This window comes from Glycine soja, chromosome 14 (assembly GCF_004193775.1).
Source record: "Glycine soja cultivar W05 chromosome 14, ASM419377v2, whole genome shotgun sequence".
Lineage (NCBI taxonomy): Eukaryota > Viridiplantae > Streptophyta > Magnoliopsida > Fabales > Fabaceae > Glycine > Glycine soja.
The window spans coordinates 42,690,229-42,701,769 of record NC_041015.1 but is presented as its reverse complement, the minus strand read 5'-3'; the positions used below and the strand labels follow the sequence as shown (position 1 = coordinate 42,701,769).

The following is an 11,541-nucleotide window of genomic DNA, read 5'->3' as shown; positions in this document are numbered from 1 at the left end:
AGTTGTAATTTTCAGTTTTATCATTTCATTCTTTAATAATGATGTATAAATACAATTGATAATTCAATAAGATGGTTGAATGAGTTTATACATTTGCAGAAAAGAATAAATTGTGATCAAAAAATTTCTCTCTCCAATCTCATACATTTTTCTCTATTTGTGCAAGTGTGTGCGTCAAGGAACTCATATGTTCTTGACACTAACACTCTTCACCTCTTCACCATACGTTTTGTCTCTCACTCTCCCCCCTTTCGTTTTCTCTCTGTCTCTTACTTTCACCATAATGTTTTGAGAGAGCAACATAGTTCCCATCACGTTTTCTCTCTTACTCTCCTTCTCTATTTCAACATCACTATCCTTATCCCTCTCATCCCCAAAATAGATCTCATGCCAGGTGCACCGGAGTGCGATAGCAATGGAGGTGCATTGGCAAGGAAGGTGCAACAACGATGGAGGTGCGATGACAAGGGAGGTGCAACGACAATGGAGGTGTGATGGCGACGAAGTTGGTTCGGCGTGGTGCAACGGCAAGGCGAGGTGTGGCAGCAAGGCAATTGTCGATGGAGGCAACCAGATTCACTATTCTTCTTCGCCTTCTTCAATTTTAGTTTTTTCTCCTCTTTTTTGGATTGTTCGTTGATTGTAGTTTTTTGTGTAAAATAATCATTTTTAATTGCTAAGGAATGATTTTATGGTGAAGGAACGAATCTTGTTGTGAAGAAATTGTGTGTTTATGTAGGTTTGCTCCAACGATGAAGAAATTGGTAGATATAGTTTCTTCACCCACAAAACAATCTTTGGAGATGCTGTAAATATATGCTTGGAGAAAAAACCGTTTCTTAGAATCCATTTGAAAAGAATGGAAATGAAAAAAAAAAAGAATATGCATAATAATATATTTTCTCTTATTTGATTAGAGAAAAAATAAAAGAAAACAAAAAAGAATAGTTAACTTTTTAGAAAAAAAAATTTATTTTTTATTTTTATTTTCCCTTCTATTTAAATATAATTTTTTTTTCTCTTCTTTTCTTTCTCCTCATCCAAACATAGGATTAGCCCTCAAGATTTATAGACATGTGTCAGAAATAGTATCATTGAGAGAGGAGGAATAGCCAATCTTAATTATTCGGAGGATAAAGCTTACAGAATTGTCGTCACCGACAACTATAAAGTATTCTGAAAAAAAAATTAAATAAAAGAAATTTTATCAGTTTCTAGCAATAGGGAGAGAGTAAACCAACTCAGATACAATTAGGCGGGGTTGGAAGTTGGAACACCCACTTAATAGGAAAGGATGTTACAAAAAGAGAGGAACAAATAACACATCTTTTTGTTTTTTTTATAATTTTAATATTTATTTTAAAACCAACCATTTTGTTAGATAATTAAATTTTAAAATGAATTAATAATAAAAGAAGTGCAAAATCAGTTATTATAGTCTTATTGGCATTTTTCTTCACAGTTAGATATAAAATTATTCAAAAAGTAATTGATGAAAATTTTCATATATAATAGTAATTTGATCCCTCCCTCACCACACTTTAGTTTTTTCAATTAATGGTTTTCTAATCTTAAAATACACTCTTAACTTTTTTTTTTTGGGAGGGGAATGCACTCCTCACTTAAACGTGCCAAATCCAATGTTAATATTGCAGATTTGGTGAAATGCATATAACAACCATGAAAGGATGAACGTTGGTAATTATGGGAGCGATTGTTCCAATTAAGTAAATCTTCTTAGTTGAATATTTAAAATAATTATTATTTTTTTCTCATAAAAAATAGTTATTGTTCTCATATGATAATTTTTTTAAATGAAAGAATGTAAAAATAAAAGAAAATAAATCGATACTGATTTTACTCATTTTAAATATGTAGAAACTTAATTATTTTGATTTTTTTTATCAAGAAATTATGTATTTTATAAAAACTTGTAATATTTTGTCAGTTAAAATATTATAGTCTATTTTTTATCTCCACGAAAGAAATTTTATGAATCTGTCAATAATGGTAACATCATCACATCCTATAAAGGTTGTCAATACCACAACGGACCACCTCAATCCTAAAAACGCCACTCCACTTTAGGCAGGTAGGAAGGCACATGTATTACCTGAATCAGATGGCTAGTCCACGTCAAAAAACGCTTCCATACCTTCCCTGAAATTCATGTTTCATTTTTTAATGTTTGAAAAAAATTTACACTAACCTTGCATGTTTCATTACTTCATTTGACAAACCATCTATTCGAAAATTTTCCAATATACTGCTTCATATAGCACCTTTTAAATTTACACTTTTCCACACATTATAACACCTGAAAAATGAGGAACACAATTGAGGCACCATAAACATGAAACATGTCATGACAACAAGGTTATACCTTCCTTTCTAGTTACTAGTACATTGGAGAGAAAAATGATTGGATAAAAACCACTGGAAATTGGAATGAACAATAAGAAACCACTGGCTTACTTCACCTCTTAAGACATCTTTTGACAAAATAATTTATAAATTCCTCAATATAAGCTTAAACAAAACAAGCACCTATAGTTTATCTGTCTTTGTCAATCGTTCCTGTAGTAGAATACAAAGTTCTGATATTCGGGACAGCAATTTATGCTGTTGGTCTAGTGAATTTAATGAATGAATACTAGTTGACTTGATGGGATTACCAAGCACCTGTTGGAGCTGACAACAGAGCTGTGATGATTCTGGGTCATTTATGCAAGCTTCAGATATAAGTTGCAGCAATTTAAAGGTTTGTTCTTGGTAAAAAGATGAATGACATGGGACTGGGGGAACTAGAAAAGGATGCTGTAGCAGCTGAGGAATTCTCCACCTTTCATTGCGATCCCATGCTAGACACCTTCTCATAAGATCCAGAAGCCATGGATTTGAAACTGGTGCGTACATAATTTCATGATTTGGATCAGTTATAACTTTGAATTTTGCCCAAAATGTCTTGTAATCTGCAAATGGTGTTCTCCCATATACCATTTGATAAAGAATGCAGCCAAGGGACCAGATATCTGATGGCCGACCACATTTTATGATGTTTCCACTTGCATCACTCTCATTGCACATAAATGCTTCTGGTGACATGTAACTTAGAGTACCAACCTGCAGTAATCGAAAGATAACTAAGTAAAAATTAGCATTTTCAGATATAATTGATCTGTTAAAGCTTAGCAAAGTAAAGATCACCTATTCACATGACCTTAAGATGTCTTATTTGAAGACTATCAGGCCCCATTGTTCAGTCGGTCCAGTCCAACTCAATCATGGGCCTTGGGTTTGGAAAACATATAACAGGAGAAATAAGAAGGGGCCGAATTGGAATTAGAGAGAGGAATTGGTTTATGAGAGAGCAAATATGGCATAATGCCTTGTATAGCGGGAGAGGGGAGAGAAAAGAGTTAGCTTTTGCTTATCTGTTAGTTGTGGACAAAGATGTGAACCTTTGTAGGAGCACTAGCTCTGGGTATTGCAGAATTCATTCTGTAGTATATTCTTCTCCATTAATAATATATTTCATATTTTTTTTCCATATTGGTCCCTTGACACATGGAAAAAGATATGAAATATATTGTGATAGTATATTATTTTAAAAATAGAGTCTATGAATTAAATAAGAGTTACTATGTACCTCATTAGTAAACACTATGATAACGAATTAACATATGCAGGGGATACTTCAGTCAGGCATGCTATGAGTCAGTTTAAAGAAAATGGCAGCACATAGAGCCACAACGACAAAGTGTGAAAGACATGCATTTCAATTATAGTATTCAGTACAAGTGAACAAAATGGGAGAAAAGAGATAAAATTACTAAGTAGTCAATAGCGTGCTACAGCAGAGCAGTTTTCAATAGCAGCCAAAAGAGTGCCTTTTCACATGCTATAACATCACTATTGTGATAGGTGACCGCCACCCCTCCTTGAATGAGGCTGCTTTTTTTTTGCTTCAAAAACACAATAGTATTTGAAACCTTTCTTCCTTGACCATTCCACAAAAAGATACCACTGTTTTAACATTGGTTTCTTCACACTTTACAAGCCTATTATTTTTTCCTTGTACCATTCTTTCTTCCTATAGACTTCCCAGTTCCCAGTTCAAATTCTGCTAATTATTTTTCTTCTAATTTGTTATGTTCATTATCTATTAATCCACCACAATCTTTCATTTTTCTTACTTCATTAAAATGTCCTTATTTCTCCTAGATGTGGTAGTACACAGGTCTCGGGTCATATTCTGGTGAAATTTTCTCCCTCCTTTTATTAATTCCTTATTTTACTACCATTAATTATTATTAAAAATAAATTATTATTATTAGCACAATCACAATCACAAATTTTTAAAATAATATATCGTGATCTGGTTTATATCTTTTTTTATATACAAAAGAAAGGTTTCTGGTGCATTAATTATGTTGTAGTACAATTGTAAAAATTGTTTAGATAGTATTACAATATTTGAAACAGCAGCCATCCTGCTTCCTGCTACACACCGCTACCTGAGATTGATAACTATGGATAGAAGTATGCAATACCTGTGAATCACGTTGGATGTTTGTTGTATCACTCATTATTGCTTTGGCTATTCCAAAATCAATCAGTTTTAAGGAACCTTTGACAAGGAGGAAGTTAGCTGGCTTCAAGTCAGAATGCACAATACGTTCTTCATGAATTGTGTTGACAGCTTGAAGAATTTGCTGAAGGTATCAACAAAACAGTTTCAGATAATTTACTTCAGCAGAACTACAATACTATTCCATACCAAAACTGGAGAAGAGTGCAAGAGAAAATTATTTGATTATTTCAAAGATGACTATCAACAAAACACTGAATAAATAAGCTTTTTGTCTCACACAACAAAAAAGAGATTGCTTTCATATTGTATATGAAACATGAAAACCAGAGCAGATTAGACACCAGAACACATAAAAGTCCAAAAGGAAGTTTTTCTTGCATTCTTTTAGATAACTCGAACACAAGATCTTTTAACCACTGAACTGACAAGACAAAAAAGTAATATGCAGCATGCAGTTTCAGAGAAATGATAAAATACTTTCAAAGTTACATTACAGACTTAAACCTGCCAATAAAACCGAAGCCAGTTCTCATCTATGGTCTGGTTGCTTCCATCCAGTTCCTTCCACTTTTGAGACAACATATGAGCCAAATCAATTTCCCCGTATTCAAGTACCATGTATATATATCCATCATCCTTGACTCTACCATCCTTATTACTGAAGGAGCCATTTATGACTCCCTCAAACAAAGCCTTGTCAGTCACCTAATCACAAGAGTGGGTAAAAATGAATAACACTAGAACACAAATAAAGTAATCCTTAAATCAAATCCATCACAAATACAAAACCAAGAAAATTATCACAAGTAAAATATGTTACATACAAATCAACCAAAGATATGCAGTCTCCTGTTTCTAGATGCACATGAACTCTCAAAGATAACTGACCAAATGTATGTACGTAAACACGGAGCGCACACACAAATAGAATGGACTTAATTCAAAGATAACTGAATAAAATTCACAAGCATAATTTCATAATGATTTTTTTAAAATGCACTAAGGTCAAACCCCTAAGAAGGAGTTGCATCTTAGAGGAAAGAAACTCCGGCAATATCATCTCACAAGAAAGAATCTAACCTAGATAGAGGACAGTGTGCAAGGTTGGCTAAATAATTTGCAACTGCTCCCTTCTTTATATACACAAGTGAATGAAAGTAATTACATAACAGGGATCCTCAATACACTTTACCCATCCAGTGATCCTAATTGAGAAAATATTTTAAGCAACATTAGGTCACCATTCACCCATAGAGGGCAAGCCCTGGCACCAGTGTTATCAATGGCAGATAGCAAAATAAGGCAGAAGGCCGAAATTCCATCATATAAACACACCATGGCAAGGCAACCTATGGTGCCACCATAGTGAGCCTCCCTTCACAAATTGCCAATGGTGGTTGGCAAAAACTATCATATCATTCCGCCATGGCAACTATGGCGCCACTATTTAATAACAATGCATGGAGCAACGGTAAAGTTGAGCCTCCGTGACGGGTGGGTCATGGGTTCAAATCCTAAAACAGGCTCTTTGCATATGCAAGGGTAAGACTGTACAATGACTCTCCCCCATACATTCACATAGTGAGGAGCCTTCTGACACCAGGGATGTTAGTTTTTTTGGCCACCCATAGAACTTTGGTAAAACCCATGTCATCAATATGGAACTAAAATAACACTTACCTTAATAAGAGATTACTTCCATACCTAATTCAAAAAAGAAAAAAAGGGGTGGGTGGGGGCAGGAGCACTATTATCATTATTCAAAATGATTACTGTGGAATTTGGTAGTAGACATGGACAATGTAGATAAGAAAAAGAAGGAAAATGCAAAGTTATAACAAGAAAACTGATTACATACAGACACTACTTTCTGGCATGTCCTTGACTGTCTAATTGATTCAACCTATATAGAGGAATACCTAGAAAAGAGTAGAACCTCCAGCTCCAGGCATTAGGACTGTAAAATTTCTAAGTAGTCATCTATAAGAGCAGAGGAGAATCCAAACCTATTGAAAGAAACCATAGGAGGGACATGGGGCATAAAACAAAAAGACTGAATTCAATACATGGTTGGGATAAGAGAAAGATAAAATAGCAATACTTAAAAAGTAAGAACTGTTATGTATCATATTCATAACAGAAATAGGTTGAGAGTACCTCATAATCTATAAGCTGGATAATATTATTCTTTCCTTTCAGCCTATTTAGATACTTGATCTCTTGACAAAAGCCATATGCAGTGGCATAATCACGACCCTTTAATTTTATCCTTTTAAGTGCATAGATTGTACAGTCTGATGAAATCACCTTGTGTACCTCACTGCTTCCACCACTACCTATCTTGCCAAGCCTTTGATAAAGCTTGCCATTGACTTTGAAAAACAATTCAGGGTCATAGGCCCTCTTTCGAAGGCCTGATGATGCTTTAGAACTTGTATTTTTCTCTTGCTTTTCCAACTTAGAAGACTCCAATTTCACTTCTGAAGATGAAGTAGGAACCTGAGGCTGTATGTTGGTAACAGCTGCAGACACTTCCCCTTTACTTAACATGTCATCACGACAAGAGGTACATTTTGAAATACTTGTATCCTTTAACATACATCCTTGCTGCTCCTTAGATGGGTCACTTTGCTTAAGCGTCAACTCTGCATCAATTAGTGAATTACAATCTTGGACTGCACTTGCCACCTGATCAATTGATATTCTATTGGTGTCTTTCAGGGAATTATTCGGTGATTTAACATCCCCTTGAGTTATAGGATGAGGATTAACATTCAGGTTCCCATAAGGTTCTGCAGCCACATGTGAACCACTATCTATACAGGAATTAGAACAATGAGTTATAGAATTCAGCATTGGAGCTGAAGTTGAATGGACTGATGTCGTTGTAGGACATGGCAATCCCACTACGGAAGATTGTGTAGCTGGTTGCCTCAAAAAGTTTTTGAATTGCTGCAGATGATCTTGAGTAACTATTGTTCTCTTTGGCAGCGGAGAACTCTTGCCTCCCTCATATACCAAACTAGTTTCGGATTCTGCCTGCTGTGTATTTTGGTGCTTCACATGATGATTGAATCCAATCGATGCTTCATCTGTCAATGCAAGTGAACCCATATGAGATGATATGTTCTCCAACTCAGTGGCTTTCACAACACTGAGCCCTACATATTAAGAGAGGAAAAAGAATATATATGGCAGGGCATAGTGACTGCTTTGGGATATGTAGGATAACATAAGCAGTTATTTTCAAAATGGAGTCAGTCACAATGCAAGAATAAATTCTCAAAATAACAATTTACACCCATAGAAGAGTTTCCAATCCAATGTAACAATCACAACAAAAAAGTTCAAGTAAGACCCAAATTCCTAGTTGATAATTATTGTTAATTTGAAGTTAATGATTTGGAATTGTAATTAATATCAAAACATAAGGGGTAATCATTTTATCCACATTGTACATAAAACTAAATAACTCTCTACCTATGGTCTCTTAGCTTGTCTCACACCCAAGTAAAAGAAGAGGGCCATGTTAGGATCTCAATAACTAACATAAAACTTGTAGAACCCCCAAACAAGGATAACTCAAGACGGATTATTATGTGCACTAATGTTAGGTCATTACCCGAAAGTAACCCGCTTGAGCTAAAGCCGATGCATCAGCACCCATATGTAGTGTCAAATGAGCAAAGGTCCTCACATATGTCCGGTAAAGAAGCTAGTCTAGGAGAGCCTCATCAGCTTTGATACTTGGGACAAGGCTATTTGCTACGGTTGTTATTGTTATACATAAACCTAAACAAGAAGGTCTTTATCTTAAGGAGAGTTTGAGAGTGAGGTTTAGCCACGTGAAAGAGAATAAATTGTTAGTAACTACAGTAAAAATGCAACTTTGAGCATAAAAATTGTAATGAATGTTTGCTGTCATGTCCTAAAAAGTTGCACTGGTATGGAATTTGCACCTTGGTCTATTAATACCGAATGCAAAATATACTAATAAGCATGCAAAAGGCAACAAAATAACAAAATTACCCTGCGGCTGTGCAGTGGCATTGTTGATCTCAGTTAAAAACTGCACCTTCTTGTGTGCACCAACACTCAGAGATTCCACCTGCAAAGAGGACTCGTTTTTACAGCCTTCGCCGGTGTCCGAAATTGACGGCGTTTCCTCCTCAAACTTGTTCGCGGCATTTCGCAGAGCCACCGTGGCGCGCTTCGGCCTCACGTTATGGGATTGCGTCGCACCTGAAAGTCAAGAAAGTAACCAAAAAAGCACAGGAATGGGAGTGAGCGTTGTTGCTGTGTTTTGGGGGGGGGGGGGGGGTGGTAAATGGGTAATTAAAAATCACCGAGAGGGCCATGGCGCTTGAGGGCAGCTTGGACTTGTTTGAGAAACTCCTGGGAGGAAGAGGAAGAGACGCGAGGGAGTGAGGGGTTAGGGTTATCATCCATGGAAATGTCGCATTTCTAACCCCAAAGGAGACTATCAATTATCGTGTTCATGTTTCTACTTACCAAAATCTAGAACTCTCCACGCCAGGCTGGACGGGCTAAGGCGGATTCCTAGATCTCACAAATCACCATGAGTGACCTTTGTTAAGAGATTAAGATGCGAGATCTAGAAACAAAAGACTCTTAAAGCACAACTAAGTACGTGAGTCAGGGAAAAAAAAAAGGATATGAGTGAGTATAAAAAGAGTACGAGAGAAACCTAATACTTTTACAAGCTATGATAGAAGTTAGTTGTGGGTCCTTGTTTATAGGAACGGTTAGGTGACATATCAATCCTTGCAAATAATTATTGATTTGTAGATAATGGTAGCTTTTAGATAATGTTAGTATGCAAAAAACAGGTTTGAAAAAAATCAAACTGAACTGGTTTAACCAATTTGGTTTTTAACCTAAATTTGCAATGTGATTTGTGATCTAGTTCAAAATCAAACTGGTTTTAGAAAAGTAGTTCGAAACTAGTTCTAAACTGGTTTCTAAACTAAACTAGTTTATAATTGTTTTCATAGCCAAATCGGTTTTGAACTAGTTTAAAATTGTTTTAAGAGTCAAAATGGTTTTAAATTGGTTTTCTAATTTTATTTTTTTGAACTAGCAAACTCCACAATCCATATATTTTGGCATTTAATATGTTTTTAGCAGTTTGGGTTTTATTATAATAGTACTTGTTTTTTTTTCCTTTCATCTTGTTGCTTCAATGATCCGAAGGCTTGAATGGACAAGTGAACAAAACCTTAAATTCTAATTGTGAAAATGAACCTTACCTATTATTGTTGTGATGCCAAGTCCAAGTCCAATGGATGAGCATGTAAAGGACATTATGGCCGCAACAATTGAAACCCATGCCATGTTGTGGAGATCTGGTATGAATGACATTATGACCTGAACTAGTCCAACAACATCATATATACTTCTTCCCCATATTTACAAGGAGTCTGATGCCCTTCCTTGTGATAACAATTTGATTTCAATATCACTCTGCATTTTGTAGAAAGATCAAGCATCGTTAGAACATGAACATAAATATCATTAAGGTAGGCTAATACCTGTAATATTACGAGATAAAAAAGTAATAAATGATACAAGTAACAAACTACAACACAAATTCATAATTGCATATAAATAATAATCTTCTCATTTTATGTGGGAATAGTACCTCAAACAGGTTGTTGTGGTAATTACATAAGCAGTACTAACCCCATACAAGCATGTCCTTTTATTGCCTAAACTAACAGCCAACCATGTTCACTAGAACCATATCCTGAATTTGAGACTAGAGTGATTGTACAAGGATAAGGAACTACCAAGATAGACTCTAACAACATCCATGTAAGGGTAGTTTCTTTTCCTAGTTACATTATCCAGAGTTCTGTAACAATTGGAAAGGAGGAATGAAGAAACAAAAGTGACAATTGCAAAAAAAAAAAAAGCAAACTGGTCCTGCAATCCATCTCAATTGGGAAGTGCTCTAAGCTAAAGATAGAACACCAGCACAAATAATGGTTGTGATTATATAAGCCACAACACTCTATAAAGTTCCTGGTATAATTGGTGGAAGGACTTTTTTAGGACTTAAATTGAAGTGTATGAATATGGAATGGATATGGTATGGTCCTAGAAACTTTTATGAGTCCTCTTGGCACTCCCATCATCATCATAACCTCAAGTACCACTTCTAGTTATTTGGAGAGAATTTTGAACAACCATTTTTATCCAAGCATCCAACTCAATTGTTGTTCATGGAGTTTGTTGTAATTATACCCCTACAACTAACTATGACCAAAGGAACTATATATGGAACCTACTTGAATTCAAAATTATGTTTGTTTGGTAACTACACAATTTTGGTTTGCATGTAACATGCTTATGAAATTAGAAAGGGAGATATGATTTTATATGAATTTTTCAAAATTGATAAATGACTCTTCTTTGATGTCTAGGACAGCTCTCCTAAAGTTAACTAATTGACTAGTAGCAAAGAAGAAGTTGCAAGAAATAGTGTGAATAAATCTAAACTATGTTGATAAACATGTGTGTCTGTGCCAAAACAAAGTTAAAATAGGTAGTATTCTTGAAACTTTTGGAAGCCAAGTCATTGATAAGTAAGGTGTGTACATGAAGCATATAATTAATTAATTAGTACATACCACTGTGAGGCAACATTGACAACGAGAAGGACCTTTCCTTTGTAATCAGTGAGATTAACATCATTTCCCCTGGCATAAACCTGCAACTTTTGCCACACCTTAACAGGCCTGCATGAAGGAATAACCAAATTTGCTAAGTCACCATATTGATTATTACTTTCTTTAGAGAGTCTTCAAAAAGATATCTTCAAAAAGGTCCATGCTCATTTAATAAAGAAATGAGTTATACAAATATATTAGAATAAAGCTAAATATAAGGATATTAGATTCAGATTACAAAACCAACTAAACTTC

General features: G+C 35.1%; 1 protein-coding gene across 2 annotated transcripts; it reads right to left on the bottom strand.

The window, feature by feature from the left end:
• Positions 1-2,361: 2,361 nt before the first annotated feature.
• Positions 2,362-9,291, bottom strand: LOC114384772 (probable serine/threonine-protein kinase mps1). 2 transcript variants are annotated; one of them, XR_003660771.1, is made up of 7 exons: positions 8,941-9,291; positions 8,624-8,836; positions 6,752-7,686; positions 5,099-5,299; positions 4,554-4,715; positions 3,208-3,290; positions 2,982-3,123 (listed from the first exon to the last, which is right to left on the bottom strand). XR_003660771.1 is itself a non-coding variant. In XM_028344559.1 (6 exons), the coding sequence occupies exons 1-6, from the start codon at positions 9,041-9,043 to the stop codon at positions 2,548-2,550; spliced, it is 2,190 nt and encodes a 729-aa protein (XP_028200360.1). In that variant the 5' UTR covers positions 9,044-9,288; the 3' UTR covers positions 2,362-2,547. The 2 variants fall into 2 exon arrangements, 1 of the variants encoding a protein (XP_028200360.1); XM_028344559.1 differs by lacking the exon at positions 3,208-3,290 and having other exon boundaries at positions 2,362-3,123; positions 8,941-9,288.
• Between the last annotated feature and the right edge of the window lie 2,250 nt (positions 9,292-11,541).

Coding starts and splice junctions, on each gene's coding strand:
- LOC114384772 (XM_028344559.1), bottom strand. CDS start 9,043: ATGGATGATAACCCTAACCCCTCACTCCCTCGCGTCTCTTCCTCTTCC. Junction 8,837..8,940: donor CAAGCGCCATGGCCCTCTCG/GTGATTTTTAAT, acceptor CTTGACTTTCAG/GTGCGACGCAATCCCATAAC. Junction 4,716..5,098: donor GGCTTCGGTTTTATTGGCAG/GTTTAAGTCTGT, acceptor TGATACCTTCAG/CAAATTCTTCAAGCTGTCAA.